Genomic DNA, 17500 nt, shown 5'->3' on the forward strand with positions numbered 1-17500 from the left:
TGAACGGATGTTGGGTAAATGTTGGACGCAAAAACAAACTTGTGTGGAGTCCGTGTCCGTTCAAACGGTTCCAACATTGCGCCAACAAAAGAACCAACACTTTCGCGAAATTTAATTACGAGGAACTAAGAACTAGAAACCAGTCTCTTTCGTCCAGATAAAAAAAACTACGCCATATTGACATTTGCGGCCTGATGTGCGCATGCGTGTGTTCTACAATTATTAAACAGAGTGTTCCAACGACTTCAACACCATTCGACATTTTTGAGAACAAAGGAAAAGTTGAATCGACGTTGAATGAAAGTTTAAACCGATTATTTAAACTTGATTCAACACTCTTTCAACAAGCTTTCAACATTTTTTACGCTTTCAACAATGTTGGACGACCTGTTCAAACGGACCGAACATTTGGTTGAAGAAAGCGTTGAATGCATGTTAAAGCAAATCTTGAAACCTTTTAAACGGGCCTTTAGTTTAAACTTCTCAAGACTACCACGTCAATACGAAAATTTCGTTCGCCTTTGAATTTCAAACGTATGATTCAAGCAGATAAAAGGCAAGTACAAATGCAGGCAAAAAATGAACACCTTTCAATCGCTACTACAGTTCCTGTGTCTTAAAAGCTCCATACTATAAATTTAAAGGTCATGGGCGTTAACTATGTTTGGAGCACGATAAATTTTTCCGAGTTTCCTCCAGTCCTTATCGGCAATATACATCTCTTCGTCCATTTACAATCTCATCTCCCATGCAATGGTCGCGAGAATTTCACATTCTGACAATTTCAGTCTTCGCAACATAGCAAGACCGTTGTATCCCCGAACCCAGTTTTGTGGAAGGTCACACAGGTAGGTTTGAATCCAGTTAGAAACCCTTCCCCCCCCCCCCCCTTCCGGCGGATTCTTTTTAGTACTCTCCATGGTCTTTTAAGAATTAAGGAAAAACTGCTGCCTTTATAACCACATACGTTAATGCTTCAGCTTCTGAGTATTCTCGGATACGGACTGTAACCGCGCACCGGTGGCTCAGTTGGTTGAGCATCGGGCTGTCATGCGGGAGGTCGTGAATTCAACTCCGGCCAGATCAACACTCAGGATCTTAAAATAACTGAGGAGAAAGTGCTGCCTTTGTAATTTCATCTGCAAATGGTTAGACTTTCAAGTCTTCTCGGATAAGGACTATAAACCGTAGGACCCGTCTCACAAATGTCTTCTATGTTCATAAGTTCCCTGTGGGACTTTAAAGAACCCAAACACTATTCGAGAAGAGTAGGGGATAAAGTCCCCGGTGTTGGGGCTGTCCTGTTCTCTCCAGCAGAAGTGGCCGGCTTGTCGGTGATGTCTCTAAAAAGGCTTGTGGTGTACGAGGCCACCTAAGCAGAAACAGCCACAAGTCAAAAAGGGACTTTGCCGACTGCTGGAACATGTAGATGTATTCGCAAAGAAAAGTGCACTGAGTTCTTACTTCTGTTAGTCTTGTAAGGGGTACATTGTGATGGCTGCTTATGCTTGACCCTCCTTAGTGAAACTCTAGTGAAGGAAAACTCTCTCCCAGTATACCTCCCTCATAACTATTAAATTTATTCACGTCATTATTATTAATTTACAAGGCTTGAATCTTATATAAGGCACTTTATAGCGTCGGCTGAGTTCGTCTCTTTTAAACACGTTTAGAATTAAGCGGAGATAGCAGCATGTCGACAAGATCTTCAGCAATGAACAGCGAGTCACCAACAGTGTACAGCCGGGAGTTTGAACTGTTACCTGCCAAGTTTGTTGAATATTACGAAGACGTTTTGTGCGCCACCGACTGAAAAACCATCAACCTGCACTGTTCAGCGGATAGTTTTTCTCTGTTTGAGCATTGCTTTAAATGTACTGACAATTCTATGCAATCATTTTTGCGGAAACTCTTCCCCTTCTGACGAAAAAAAACGTTAGTTATTTGAGAGATTTATCCACGCGTTTACGGTAGACGGCAAACGGGAGACTAAAAGTTGCGCCATGCTAAAAGTTGGAAGAAAAAAAAAAACGTCTTGATTTTAACTCATTTTTGCTTACAAGCTACAGGTATCGAGAAGCTTCTCAAATGGGAGGGAAAAGTTAGAAGAAGAGAATTTCTTGCTTTTGTGATAACACGAAATTTACCGTTTGCAAGCCGCCGTTTCACGTAGACGCGATGCTAAGTCTCTGGTATTTGCAATTTTTTAAGCGTTTTCAAAGAAAGAGAAAACGAAATAAAACAGCGAAGTATTTTTTGGGGAAAACCGGTTTCATACATCCGTCTTCAAAACCGCTTTACTTTAAAATGTTACTATGATCAAAAAATCATTTCCTTTTTTTCTTCAGATTTTGAAAGCGTGTTCGCTCAACACCTAACTGGGAAAATTTTGAGCTTTGAGTTTTATCCAAAGGCTGTTTATTTTGAGTGTAAGTTTTGGATTTCATGGTCCGCCATTACTCACGTTCAAAACTGGCCGATTTGACCTCAGAGGGTTGGATCTAGAGAAAATGACGTCATTTACTCACTAGCTTAAAATTTCAGCGTGTAAACACAATTTATTATATATGCAAAACACGGGTTGCCGTGCTGCATATTAATTAGGCCGCGTACACACGCATTGCATTCTTAAACTAGTGAGTGTTTGACATCATTTTCTACTCGACCCAGCTCTCTCAAGATTTTAAAGTTAGTAATGGCGGACCAATAAATAAGAAAATTCCAGCTAGAATAAACAGGTTTCTTTTTAAAATCAGAACTTAAAACTTGGGTGAGTTAGTGTTTAGTTAACATAGTTTTGAAATCCAAAGGAAAAACAAAATTTTTTTTTGGTCGTAGTAGCACTTTAATATATGGTACAACAAGAGGATGTGAAAAAAGTATTTTGTCACGTCCTCGTATCGAGTACATTGGCGTCAATATATTTTTGCATGCTGTTAAGTTTGTCAGCTTATAGTTTGCTCGCTTTTGTTGTGTACCATAACTCCTGTGATCTTACTAAAATCAGATGTGGCTCGTATCAAAGACCACACCCTTTAGGGAAAAAATGATTGGAAATCTATATCACATAAGATGCCGTTCTTGAAGGTGGCTCAAACCGGTTTCGCCAATTTGGAGGGAATGCGTTATGAGAAGGATTAACTCCACAACACTTTTTCACTTAACGGCAATGTTCTGGTACCATATGAAACACCAATAATTGCTTAACAAGATGCAGATATTAATGTGGCTTAATAAATTACCATGACAGCTCCCTATATTTTGTGTTTAAGCGCTTATATATAAAAAACGAACCCTGTAAACCCCTTATTTTTTAATGCAGCAAAATGATTAGCAAGCTAAGATGAAACTATCTGCAAATTTTAAGAAAATTCTCTGGAGAGGATTCAGAGCCACTTGAAAATTTTCGAGTTGTGAAGGTGGTTATGAATCTGCTCCAGAATTTTTTTTTAAACTGTGCAAAGAGTTTTATCTTAGCGTGTTAATCACTCTCCAGTGGTAAAAAATGGGTGGTCACCGAGTTCGTTTTTGAGATATACGCGCTTTAAAACCAAAAAATAGGGTGTTTTTAGGGGGCTCTTTTTTTGCTATGGTAACCTATCACGTTACATTAATGAGTGCATCTTTTCAAGCCTTTGTTGGTGTTTCATATGGTGTCATAACATTCCCACTAAGTGAAACAGTTGGGTAGATTCAATCCTACCAAATAGTACAGTTTGTTGAAAGTGTTAAACCTGGTTTGAGCCTCCTTAAACGACATTATATAGGCCATTTCCGAGTTGCTGTTTGTTTCAGTTTCGAAGTGAGTATTGGTGCTCAACTACTGTAAGGGAAATGAGTTTGATTTGCATAAGAATACGCAATCATTTCCATTTGAATGGTTGTGGACCAGGACTCGCTTTAAAACTGAGTCATGTAGCAACTTGGAAATGGGCCATTGGAGAAACTGAATCAGTTTGTATGGAAGAACGTAAGACGCGCTCCAGTTCAGCTGTGTATGAACACTGCAGACCCAACACATAAAATTACAATGGAAGATGTCAAGAGCATGAAAACCCAAAGAAAACATGGAGAAACGCCCATTTAAGAAACCCTGAATAGGGAAGGGGGTCTGGACCTTCCTTACGGGTACTGAGCACTAAAGTGGTCACGTGATTTGCGATCACGTGACTGATCGTTAATAGGCCATTTTCGAAATATAAATATTCAGCTTGATAGTGACGCAGAGAGGATGCAAAAGCAATAGAAACAAGTTGCAATAAATGTGAAAGATATTAGTATATCATCAACTTTCCTTTGTCTTTGTCCTCTAAACCTCTCTTTCAAGCTTAATTTTAATATATCGAAAGTGGCCGAATTATTTACGAATTGTCAATTCAACACTCTGAGTAGGCATGTCCTATCTTTCAGAACGAGACAGCAACTTGTTTGATAGGTCGTAAGGTTATTGGTCATCTTGCCTGCTCAAGATAGCCCATTCTTGGGTAAGGGAGTTACCACTCGAAATAAGATCGCTAACAATAACACCAACAAGGCAAATATGAGCCACCTAAGCCTGCGTCCAATTAAATCCTGTTTCTCCCTTGGCGTCATTTTGTTTCCATGGACACTTGACTGCCTGGCGACACTCCTTTTAGCGATATTTCCTTTATGGAGGGGCTGCACGCTTCCACCAATTTCAATGTTCATGGCCCTTAGAGGGGCATTGTGGAGGCTGAGTAAAGAGGATGATCGGATTATCCAAGACATGACGGGGTTTGGTGGATGCGTAAACTCTCTTCCTGTCAGGTTTGTATTCATGGAGAAGAGCGACGAGGTTCTGGAAAGCCAGGAAGCTATGAGATCTACAGAAGAAAAGGAGGGAACAAATCCGCTTTGAATTCGCTGGAATAGATAGCACAAGAATTAACGGCTCTTTGTTAGAAGCAAAACATTTTACAACTGTGATGTGTTCGGGTACAAACCTTAAAATCCCGAAAACGTAATTTCATAGAATTGCAGAAAAATCAGACAGTGGCAAAAGTTTGTAGTATCAACAAGCAACCCTTGTTTTTAATACGCACGCCAAACCCTTTATTGATTTCTTTAGCTTTCCAGCCCATCTAGCCTTCTCTTATCTAAATCTAAAAAGCTGTGTGTAGCTTGGGTAAATAGGGCAGTTGCGAACGTCGCTGCCAGCGCATACCGTAAATGGCTTGGTAACGTTGAAGTTTTGTCACATCAAGTAACTTAAGTAACGTCCTCCTTTCAGTCATTCGTCAGTGTCATTAAATTCTAGATGATTCCAGTAGTATAAGTTAGGATTAATTGTCTTACTTTCGTCACCGTTGTCGCCGTTGCCAGCGCTCCAGCTTAATCCTGATGCAGGCCTTTTAAGTGCCATTCTAATAAGAGACTGACAAGAAAACAACACTCCATGATTATAAAGTTTCCGTGCAACGATTTTGCAAAATTTTAATGTTAAAATGATATGCAAAAATGTAGTCTCCTACTGACGCAGCCATTCTTTGTGTCCATCACGCAAAGCTCCTCCTTTCCTCTTGTGGGAGAGAGGGGAGGGGAAGTGCGTGCGTGTGCGTGGCGACAAAGAACGGCTGCGTGAGAGACAAGAGTGTAATTCATGTTAGACCAAATCACCACCGGTTAGCTCAGTTGGTTGAGCACCAGGCTGCCATGCAGAAGCTCATCTCGCAACCTTTCCTGTTAATCGACAATTCGGGACGCTAAAGAACCCGCACAGTTCATGAAGAGTAGGGGGAAAGCCCCGGTGTTGTGGTCTGTCCTCTTTCACATACATGCTTGGGTTGGATGAGTGAGTTGCGGTTCTCAGTTGTATGTTCTGCTTCCCTTTCTGATCAATCCATTTACGTTATCGGATAGTCTAACTTTGTCGAAACACTGCTGAACCTGATATCATGTACCACTCCTTGTTGACTTTGAGCCCTTACCGTGTTAGTATACTTGCCCCAGTCCATTGTTCGCAAGATGGCAATAAATGCGATGGCCTGAAACCGAATCCAAGAAATGTAAGCTCAGAATGCTGAAGGTGATGTTTGTTTCCACGAGCAAAGCTTACCTGTAAAATAAGTCCGACTGTAATGCCCCACCAGAAACCTTATCACGCAAGAAGAAACGAAATTAAGATAAGTCATTATAACAGTACAAAACCCAAAAGAAAACCAGTGGGCAGAATATACCGGGTCTGCTATTCCCTGCATGCAAAGTAAATTTCTCATTTCGCGCCCCATGGCACTACCTCTTCTCACTGTCAATCTACGTAAGGATCTTGGAACTTGGAACTTATACTCCCAATTAGCTGGGCTGACACTGGGAGATATAAAATAACGAATTAAATAATAATCCACAATAAATATATAAAGTCAAAAAGAAACAGTAAATGTAAATAGTTCAAAGTCTTTTCAGGTGGTTCGGGGTCTTCATATTCTGAATGTCCCACATGGCTAATGACTTAAAAGAAGTAATGTTCTTAGCTTGGACTGTTTGAGTTGCCAGTTTGTTCCATACCCGAACAGTTCGTACAAACGGAGAATAACTGTGTGCCAGAACACTTGAGTAGGGCTGGAGCATAGCATGTTGGATCCTTGATCTAGGAGCTGGTTGGATAGAAGATGGGAATTCAAGATCTATGAGATTGTTTTTAATTTTGTAGAAAAGAGTCACTTGGGCCAGCAAACGTCTGGATTCCGAGGAGTCCCAACCAAGTTGATTTACAAGATCTTGTGGACATCCTACCTTCCAAGCCAAATGTGAACGCATACGAAGCAAACGTTATACCCAGGGGAAGAGCTCCACAGTAATAGAAGGCGAAATGAATGAAAATCCCAAGCTTCGGACGACCGGAGCCACGGATTATGCTGCAACATATCATCTGGAGTGGATACAAGTGAAAGAACAAATAATCGATAACTACTCAGTTTGTGACATTTGGTCGTTCAGACTTGATGAATTGGTAGGAGGCTTAGAACCGTAGATCATGTAGTTATATCCTAGCCTGAAGAACTGTCTGGTTTGTTTGCACAAGCAAACCTTGTCTTAACATTTTTAATTTAGGGGGAGGGGAAGTACTTTATAATACTGAAGCAAAGATCTTTCGTAGAATATTTGTTGTACCTGTATGCTCACAAATATTGCAAATCCTGTCATTGCTGGAGTAACTCTGCTGACCAAATTAACGACCTCACTGAAATATGAGTAAAATTGATTTTTAACGGAGGATGGGAAGAGAAAGCGCGGGGGTCATAGATGGCCTCTTTCGCTTCTCATTTTCGTCTCCAAAGGCAGCGATTTCTTTTGATTAGCAAGAAGAATATCGACCTCTGACCGGTTCCGAAATAAATGTATGCCAGGCGTAACAAAATGTTTGCAATGGGTGCCACCCACTATTGCTATAAATTGATGGTTTGCATTTGACATCACGGCGTCCATTTTGGTGTATAGAACAATGCATTAAAATGTCTTGGAATTCTTATGCAAAACTTTTGGGGCCATTTTCTATTGTTTTGTGCACCAACATGGCCGCCTCATCAAGTCGAGGCAAACCAAGAATTCGTGAAACTTTCTCAGCGGATCCGGTTTTTCTGGTTTTAAATCAGAGAACCTTGTTTTCTTCGCGCCGATGGGATTGGAGGAGAATGGTCACTGCTTGCTTGTGTCGCAAGGCGCAATAGACCTAATCGGCTAACTCAATGTTGTACCCAATTCAAACCCTTTGGGAATAAAACGTTTTGTTCCAGGTATTTCCATATCATTTAAATATGAATGCTACATTATCATGCAAATACAATACACAAAGAATCTTAGTCCCGGGAGATTTGAATTGGGTACAACATTGAGTTAGCCGATTAGGTTTATAGGCCGAGTTCGATATAGCAATATTCAGGCATGGCTGCGAGGTTTTATGGTCAAATTTCGGGTAGGGTCGTACCTCTTGTTGAACACTATATTCCATTGGCTGTATAGTGTCGTACTTCGAATTGTTTTCTGTGCTAAATTCATTATCTTTGTTCGTTCTATTGTTCTTTCGACTTAGTTCTGTTTTCTTTGTCTCTCAGGTCTCAAGGGAGATTTCTAAACAAAATAACATTCAAATTAAACCATAAAGTCTCGTAGCCATGAGTGAATATTGATATATCGAACGTAGCCTATGAGCTAACAAAAAAGCAACAGCAAACCTATCTATACTCATACATAAGATGAGGGAAATGAAAGATGACGTTTTTAAGATTGAATAGCTGGAATGCTACTGGAGCGTGGGCCTTAGATGAGCCGGATATTACGACATTAAAGATCCTTAATTTAATGACAAACCTGTTCGCGGTAAAAGCTTTTCCAAGCTGGTCTTTTAGAGCGAGAAGAAGTATGCACAATATAACTGTAAAACAACCTGCAAGGAGCATTTCACATCATTAGGTAATATCAGAAACTCATAAGGGTTGAAACGTGTAACGGCCCCTTGTGTGCTGGGAAACAAGCTTCTGAATATTCGATTTGCTAAGTACCATATTTGGAACAACAAGAGGGAGGGGTTTCCAAATATGGTACTTAGCACTGAAACATTCAACCAATCAGTTCGCACTGAATATTCGGAAGCTGTGAACGCGCGTTACACGTTTCAACCCTTATGGGTTTCTGGTAATATGCAACACTGGGAGCCCATCCTGGCAATGCGAAGAAATTGTAAACACTGTCTTTGATTCAGTAACTTTGTTCATTTGAGTTCCGTAAATGTAATTACTGCGCCCAACCATAGGACGAGCAGTGTAAACGATCAGTCATCGAAAGATTCGTATCAGAAAATCTCAGATGGGTTGAGGTTTAGATAAGTCCTAGTTGAGTTGGTTTTACCAACCCATTGGCCTATACTTCAGTGTTTTAGTGTCCAATCTTTAACTTCAAGGATGCAAAACGAAAGAAATGAAACACGACTATCGACACACAACAGTGATAACTAAATAAAAGGTCTATGCAACAAAGGAACTTACATGTGAAGACAATAGAGACTTTCATAATATGTTTCGCCGCATAAAAGTGACGCTTTCTTAAAGTGTTCCTCACTCGGACACAGACTGCGGCGGACAGGCCAAGTGGAACCTGACAGAGTGAAATGGTTGTTTAGAACTACTGCTTTCAAACATCGTAACCGTGGGTTGCAAAGAGTTTTTTTTTACTTCTTCGTGTGTATTAAGTGCGTCAAAGTTCTCGAAAATACTGAATTTTATAAATATCTTTCGATATTTGCTCTCACCATGTACACAAGACTTGCATACTGCATCAAAATGCCGTGAGCTGCCAACTGCACATTACCAAAAGTACCTGCAGAGAGTGACGTGTGATAGTTAATATGAGAAATTTAAAAAATACTATTGAACCGCAAAACCATGCTTTACTTCATGGAAAAAGCGCGAGTCACTGCTGACAGATGCAAGTCTGGAAACAAGGCAGGATAATTTTATAGTTTCCTTCACAGGAAGTTTCCCTGTGTAGGTGGTTTTCACGTGACGTCACCGTCGCTATGTTGGTGGATGAAAACAAAAGATCTCTCATAAGGAACTTGTCAGAAATTAGCAGGGGGGAGGTGAAAAATCGGAGAGGGTCACAGTTTTTTGAGCCCTTCGAAAGGGAGGGCCATGGAAAAAAAGAGACAGCAAAAGAGGGAGGGTCACAAGAAATTAAGCCGTTGTGATCGTGAAACTTGAGGATGCTTTAACATTATGTTATAAACACGAATACAAACCAGGTACAGTATGAAAATCATGCCATTCGCTTTTTTCACCAATCCCATAATACAGTTCATTTGGGGGGGGGGGTATTTGCATTTAAAAAATGGATATCCAGTTCACTGAAGCGAGATACAGTCCCAAGAGTAAATAACTTGTGTACTCTTTTTATGTAAATACCTGCCAAGACGTATCGCATTATGTGATGGTGAAAGAAAACTTTAGGATGAGTTCCAGGGGAGGGTCAAGATATTTCAATCCCTTACCGAGGGAGGGTCATTTTATTTTCGCCGCTTTACTGAACATCAACACCCCTCCTCTCCTCTGCTAATTTCTGACAAGTCCCTTAGCTCCTTTTGCTCGTCCACCAGTAATTGCACATTGCAGCGTTGTTATCTGTGTCTGTAGAGATTGGTTGCAAACCACCTTTTGTAGTTTAATCTTACAGATGACTTCTTGCCTAGGAAATCGAAATGAAAGTCAATCACTGGCTTTCTCGAACCGACACCCACCCGAACAAAGTCATGTTAAATCAAGGAATTTATATAACACTCCACGGTTTAATTTGCAATACTATTGCTTCCGATAGCTTGAAATTCTGACATTGACCCTATGAAATGTGAATACTTACCAACAAAGAAAGTTCCTGCTTCGAAGCTTCCCCACTCAGTGCAAAGCATTAGGAAACCCGGCACCGCCAGCGTCATGAACTGGCCCCAGTGCTGAAGACTCTCCGTTGTCCATCCTAAATTAAGAGTATCGATAATAATAATAATAATGACGGCGATAGCGACAAGATAGGATGGATTGGAATTTCAACTTTGTATTTCAGCTTTTTAAATGTGGAGTGGGGTAAAACATGACTTCTTTTAGTTGAATAAATGAAATAACTTAATAAAGGACGAATGAGAAAGAAGTGATACCAGGAGCTTATCAAGGAGAGCTTCTAACTCCCATACTTGGCCCAGGAGTCAACTCTTTCCTGAGTAGATTTCTTTATTTATAGAACGCCTCCCTTGGGACATTCAGTACGCCCACTGTTGTAAAAGCCAATCAAAACAGAGCTATCTCCGCGTCAAGGGAAATATGATAATTTTCGTGGGAAAATCCTGATCTTCGGCAAAGGGCTGACTCAACGAATAGGCCATTTTAAAGTTGTTTGCTCAGCGACCTAGCCTATGAATGGCTGCGAGGCTGCCGGTGACCTTGCATTGATACAGACCTCACTGCTTTTATCATGTAAATTGTGCTGTTGTAATTCTAATTAGTCCGTATTAACATTACAAAAGCACGGAGGTTGTATCAAAACAGGGTCTCACCGGCATCCTCGCTTCCATTCGTAGGCCAGGTAACTTAGCTACAACTGTAAAATGGTCTATTAGTGCAATCTCGACCCCAGAGAGCTCTTCTCTTTTGCAGATGACTGAGGGAGAGAAGAGCTCTGGGGAACCCTGAAACAAAGTGTCTTCTCATTGGTTTTCGTGAAGAACAATGAAAAGCGTCTCTGATTGGTGCATTCAGGTCAGCACAAGGAGTGAGCAGGCGCTGTAAGGTTCAAATAGCCAAATGTTGGATATAAGAACCCTAAGGGGCATGTTCCCCTTTTCCTATATAGAGTTTCCCAGAGCCTCGGGTCCTGCGTAGACATAAGATCCGAGGCTCTGGTGACGAGAATGGGAAGTAGTGAAGATAGAGTTTCCTGGTGATACGCATGCGCCACTAGAAGATCACGGGATCGCTGTCTTCCACTCGGCCCAACTAAAGGCTGATCGAGCGTTTTCTACGCTTCGTTACCTTCCTCAGGCCACGTCCTCTTGTAGCGTTTAGAGCACACTAGGTAATAAATTGAGGCTGCACCGATGAAAAGACAGTACGTAGCGCAAGATGCCAAAGCCACGCCACTAAAAAAGAAAATTGTAGGTTTATTTAAATTAAGAAAAATCTCATACGCTTGCTGCTTTAAACAAGCTTAGCTCACGTTAATTAAGCAAAGCGCAACAAAACAATAATTCTCAGATAATATCTTCGCTCTTAAATATTTTTAATGACAGTAAATGCTTGATGCTTCACGACGCCACTATAACGACACTAACACGAATTCGCGTTGGAAGAGAATTCATTTTTTCGTTGTTGCTTAAAAATTAATCAAGCTCAGCTCTGCTGGTGCCCAAAAAACGGAACTAGAAGTAGAGTGATGGATTTTGCGACACTAACCCACCTGAAACCGATCTCGGCTCCTTGAACCAACAAAGCATTCATCAGAACGTGCATGATGTTTGCAGCGGCACCAATGTAGATTATGGGCTTGAAAATACCCTGTTCTTAAACAATACATCGTTAACGGCATATAATACTGGAAGAAAAAGAGCGTCTTCTGGCGATTAAATGCTGTAAAAACAGGGGAAAAAACGTAAATGTCTTTATCGATTCACAACAGAAACAAACAAAAATATAGGTCGATCGTGACACAATCTACAGGCGCCCCCGGAAACCCTTGTGAGTGCTACTGTCGCAGGAAGTAATGCTGAAGTCAATCCTAGGTGTAGTAAATTTTAGACAAACAAAATAGTCGCTAATCTCCATTTCGTAGACATTTTTCATTTGAAACTTCTGCTTTTTGGCAAAATCTTAGCAATTGCCTGGAGAAGCCTGAAAAATTCAGGACTTCACCTCGCGATGCCGGTGCGACGCTCTAACCAGCATCGCGAGGTCGCGGGTTAATTAAACCCCATTGAAGTCCTGAAATTTTCAGGCTTCTCCATGCAATTGCTAAAATTGACTGCAAGGATCATAGCTTCACCTCATTCCATATATCATTTCAGTCATTTATTCTAAAATCGTCTGTCTAATAGACCTATTTCGATATATTAAAATTCAGTCCTATAAACAAAGGGCATCATCTCGAGGCTCTGGGGAATAAATTTAAGGATTTGTATGAGTTTATTCCCCAGAGCCTCGAGATGATGCCTTTTGTTTGGGACTGAATTTTAATATATCGAAATTGGTCTATTTTGGTTTGCTTTCCTTACCTGGATCTGTAGGTAACGTTGAATGAGAACAAACACGAAATCCGCCTAAAAATACAAGAGTAAATATTTTATTAAAGATTGTTGCAATTCTGTCTTGGTTTTTAGACAAAAGCAAAGTGACCAAAGTTTTTTTTTTTTGTGCGTCAAGTTTTTAAGACGTCTTTAAAACGTGCGGATTGCTGAGTTCAGTCATGTTACCGACTCCGTAATACCCGAGAAGAAGCATTGATGGGAAGGAGCGGAACATTCTCTCTTCCCTAAGCTGTTCATGAAATTTTAATGCCCAGTCTCAGACAAAGCGTCTCCAGCAACCTGATTGGCTCATTTTTACTACTGTATTCAGTTTGTACCTTATTTCATTATGTTACCGCAGGAGCTCATCAAGAGGAGCCTCTATCTCCTCTAATTCCTTGAGTCAACCCTTTCCCAAGTAAATTTATTTTTGGCCCGCGAAAAGTATCATAATTCGCTTGCCGCTGATCATGAGATAGCTCTGGTTTGATTGGCTTTTACAACAGTGAGCGTGCTGAATCTCCCAAGGGAGGTGTTCTATAAATAAATCTACTCGGGAAAGGGTTGACTCCGAGGCCAAGTATGGGAGATAGAGGCTCCTCTTAATGAGCTCCTGGTTACCGACATTTTTTCTTGGTTTCGTTTGTTGTTCTGAGTAAGGGAGGAAGACGAACATCAACAATCCCCCGGGGCGTGTTGCTCGAAGCAAGGTTAGCGCTAACCAGTCTACGAGCAACCGGCCCCTGTGGATGCTATGTTATAGCAATAACTGTGCAATTCTAAACCTTGCCAGCAACAAAATAGCCCTCCCTAAAAGGAACCTCCCCTCCAACATAAAGTCAAATTTAAACTACAAGAAATAAATTAAATGTTTAGAATCCAATTTATGTGAATTGTTTTCAAAGAAAGCGTTCGTATCCGAAATAGATGAATTTCAAACTCACTTGTTATTTTTGTCAGATTTTCCGGACGCCGCCATCCGCCTTATGTGATTGTGACGAGTTGGGATGCTTTATTTCTACTGCAACCCCTAAACATCACTGGTATTCAAGATGGTGGCGCAAGGGAGATTTGGAAATGGAAATAAGCGATGAACTAAATTTAATTTTTTTTTTCTGAACAAACATTTTTCTGAAAACTTTATAATTAAATTTGATTGCAAACATTATGTCCTCCGGTTTAAAGTTTTTCTTTCGTAGAAGTGTAGGTGGTACCCTTTCAACAAGCCTAGCGGGGATTAAAAGGTACATTTCTAAACAATCCTTGCCTTATTAAAATGTTAGCCACCCTCGACGAATTTTATCCTTGCTTTGTGTTTTTCTGTCTTGTAAATGGGGTTTGCATCTCGGTCGGCTCATATACTGTTTGATCGCGCCAAGTGTGGCGAAGCGGAAAAAGTAACGGTTGTCCCAGGTGAAGAAAAATTTTCACTGAAAATTTTGACACGGTTGAGACAGACAGAGTCATGACTGTCAAAATTGATAAAGCCATTGCTCTATCCGTGCTTGACCAAATTGCCAAGCTTCCCCAAGTTAATCTAAATTTAACCAGGAGCCATATTATGGCTCCTGATTTAACACATCCAGTCACGTTTATACTCACAATTAACGCCGGAAACCAAATGACGACGAACAGCTGCGAAAGTCTGAAACAGAGGGAAAGTCCTTTTCGATCTCCATAATTCTTTCTATGATTCAAATTTCTTTCTCCCAATAATTGTTAAATACTGATAGTACTGTGACATCAAAGTCGAGCCTAATAGTGAACATCATCATTGAAACAGAGGGCCAGTATCATAAAGATTGCTATCATTTACTTTGCTTGTCTCTTGTCCTTTGATTATTATCTTATTACACAAAGGACAGTATAATCACCTTGCTGGCTCTCTTTCCTGTTTTCCAAGTAACAGCAATGGTTCAGTATTTGTCCAGACAGCCCAAACTAACAGCGTTGCCAATCCTAGAAACCATACTCCTCTCTGAATTACAACGCCCACAAGCCTGTAGTTCCGGACGTAGTACGCTTGCGCACAAAGTGCCTCCACTGCTGTAATCACCCCTGACCCGGCAACTGTACCAGTGATCGCGATATAGGACATCGATAACACCGTAGCCGCCAGCTCTGCTTCCCCTAACCCTCCAGCGAACAGAAGGGTGATGGTAAACAAAGAATTGTGTAGGAAGTACTGCAGGACAGTTGGCCATGACAATGTAAATAACTGTCTCAATTCTCGCTTCGTTTTTGTGGATATCAATCTTCTGTTGAACGTAGTTCTTTGCTTATGAAGAACTCTCTGATCTGCCTTTTTTGTCATCGTCTCGATGGCTGTAAAACAATTACAGTTTAACTCTTGGGTGTTAGTTTATTTTCTTTCTCATTTACTGAACATTGCTGACGAAAGTAATCATTTGAAGAACTAATAAATAAGTGTAAGCCAGGCTTAGATTTTGCTTTAATTTATTGCCCTCATTTTTCGGACAAAAAATGTCTTCAACAGGCTCGGTTTCAGAATACCCGGCCGCTAAAATTTGAAACTTAAAAACCTGCTCCCGCAGTCCCGCAGTCATCTAAGTTGCATATGGTTTTCGCCAGACTGTTGACATACGATTCATCCGATTGTTACGATAACACGATTTTTCCGATTACACCGATGTTTACTCTCCGATTCTTCCGATTATACGATTGTTCGCAGCCGAGCAAACACAGCCCCTGATAATAACTAACACACGGTAACGCAGAAGACCACAGTACCGCTCGATTTTTACTCGTTCTAAAAGAGTTGTTCCCGAACGAACACAACGCCAAAGACCATACAGGAATACTCGATTATCACTCGTTCTAAAGGAGTTGCCCCCGAATGAACACAGAAACTGCGGGAGCAACAGTTATACACTCACTGAATTCCACTTAGTTCACGACTGTGGGACCGCGTGAGCACTAGTTGTACCCCCACCGAAATCGACTCCGGGACTGCGGGGGCAACAGTTATACACCCCCTGGATTTCAATTAGCTTTAGACTACGGGAGTACAGGACTGCGAGAGCAATAGTTACACACTCCAATTAGTTCACGACTGCTGGAGTGCGCGACCAACAGATTTATGCTGTGAAGAAATGGCCGGGTATTCTAGAATCGCTTTTTATTTACCAAAACATCGAAAATCACCATGACTGATTAAAGTGCTTCAGTCGCGATGGACTTAATTTGTTTCTTTCACTCTTTGGATGAAAACAATTGATTGCTAGTAAAATAAATTGCAATGGTTTTTTAAGAAGCAAAGTGGAATCGATTGATATGTATCTCTTACAATTTGGAGCCCAATTACCGCCAATACTTAAATTTGATTCTCGCCCTGCTGGACAATAACAACATTTAAAACTGAAGCAAAGCAATTAACAACGTCGTCACCAAACGCATTTCTAGGAAAATAATAGAATTTTGTTCAATATAAAAACACCTGAACATAGGACTAATAAGGGAAGTGCATTTTAAAATAAATCTCGTTTCCGAGTAAATTGAGATGAGAAAGAGGTGTGTTGCAGGATCCGGGAGAGGCAGCACGGATGCACTAATTCATAAATATATACAGGTAGAATGAATTACAGCAGAGCTAAAAAAGAAATTTCAAGTGAAAAGAAAATTAGGAAGAGTGAAAATCAATCGAGGGGAGAAGTCTTATCACAACAACAAATCATTAATAATCAATTTAAGTTGACGATGGTGAAATAAAACCAAAGGGTTACCTGATACGATCGAAAATATATTTACTGCCGGATAAGCCATGGGAAAGATTACGACTAGTTTTTAAAAGTACTCCGATTTTTACTGCAATTGCTTGGCATTTTAGAATATATCCGAGTATAAGGCTTTCCAATCTGCACCAGAATTGTCCCTGAAATGATTTAGATGCAATTGCATTGTTTTGTATCAAATTATCAATCTCAAAAATTGGTGTCTTTTTCTGTTGGGAACCTGTTATAAAGTAGAAATTATGATAAAAGTGAAATGAAGCACTGAAATACTCACCATCGTTGAACTAATTATTTTTTTCTGAATTCTCCGAGGTAAATTTCAGTAATTTTAAGAGCAGGGATGTCTTCGCACAAACGAACATTTAAAACTTATACAAAATATGTTACGCCTTCTTGACGTACATTATTGAACAACTCGGTTAACTTCATTTTAGGATTGGATTTCTACGACACTTAGGAGTTAAAATGAATACATTTGTTCGTCCAATTGGTAATTGAAAGCAGTCACCATTTAATTTGCATCCCATGTGCCAAGAAAGATTCCTGTGGAGCAAAGCCAGCTTCAAATGTGTTGGTGTGTAAGTTGAATCGTTTTCAGCTTTTTCTAAAAATGGCATTTGTCCTTTTGTCATTTGTCTTTTTGTCTCAATGGTGACTCGGGGATACTCGGAAAAAATCCAATTGCTTCTTTGCAGGAGTCGAACTTACGACCTTCCGATTAGTAGTTCGGGTGCTCAAGCACTGAGCTATAGGAGACTCGCGGGAGTCAGATCATCATACCATATACATACTTTATTAAAAGATCAATGAAGCATGGTAGCCTGCGAACACAGACGTATTTCCGGCTGTCACAGGTTCCGCCGAAAATACCAGTGACAGCCGGAAATACGTCTGTGTTCGCAGGCTATGAAGCATGGCAGCCATTTGCTGATGCGGACCTTAACACAATTCCTTTCATAAAACTTGTCTG

At 40.5% G+C, this 17500-nt stretch overlaps 2 protein-coding genes across 3 annotated transcripts in view; one reads left to right on the forward strand and one right to left on the reverse strand.

Moving 5' to 3' along the window:
• LOC137993753 (uncharacterized) overlaps positions 1-2386 on the forward strand; it is a 22724-nt gene extending 20338 nt beyond the window's left edge. The window contains exon 11 of one of the 2 annotated variants that reach the window (XM_068839771.1): positions 789-841. In XM_068839771.1, the coding sequence (XP_068695872.1) occupies positions 789-802 (14 nt within the window). In that variant the 3' untranslated portion in view covers positions 803-841. Of the gene's footprint in view, positions 1-788; positions 842-1673 lie in introns of those variants that run through there. The other variant, XM_068839764.1, reaches the window with a different exon arrangement.
• Positions 2387-4463: 2077 nt separating this feature from the next.
• LOC138011396 (multidrug and toxin extrusion protein 1-like) lies at positions 4464-16862 on the reverse strand. Its single transcript, XM_068858376.1, has 16 exons — positions 16805-16862; positions 14653-15103; positions 14381-14423; positions 12767-12811; positions 11956-12053; positions 11532-11638; positions 10369-10482; positions 9266-9333; positions 9003-9111; positions 8329-8404; positions 7132-7201; positions 6682-6889; positions 6077-6114; positions 5949-6005; positions 5317-5395; positions 4464-4844 (listed from the first exon to the last, which is right to left on the reverse strand). Exons 2-16 carry the CDS (start codon positions 15090-15092, stop codon positions 4465-4467), a joined length of 1932 nt encoding a protein of 643 aa, XP_068714477.1. The 5' UTR covers positions 15093-15103; positions 16805-16862; the 3' UTR covers position 4464.
• Between the last annotated feature and the right edge of the window lie 638 nt (positions 16863-17500).

Source organism: Montipora foliosa, chromosome 1, assembly GCF_036669935.1.
Source record: "Montipora foliosa isolate CH-2021 chromosome 1, ASM3666993v2, whole genome shotgun sequence".
Classification (NCBI taxonomy): Eukaryota; Metazoa; Cnidaria; class Anthozoa; order Scleractinia; family Acroporidae; genus Montipora; species Montipora foliosa.

Bases quoted from the DNA above. Each gene is read 5' to 3' on its own strand.
- LOC138011396 (XM_068858376.1), bottom strand. From the start codon at position 15,092: ATGACAAAAAAGGCAGATCAGAGAGTTCTTCATAAGCAAAGAACTACG. The intron at 11,639-11,955 runs GTGGGTTAGTGT...TTTCTTTTTTAG, and splicing joins GGAGCCGAGATCGGTTTCAG to TGGCGTGGCTTTGGCATCTT. The intron at 6,006-6,076 runs GTAAGCTTTGCT...ATTCGGTTTCAG, and splicing joins CAGTCGGACTTATTTTACAG to GCCATCGCATTTATTGCCAT.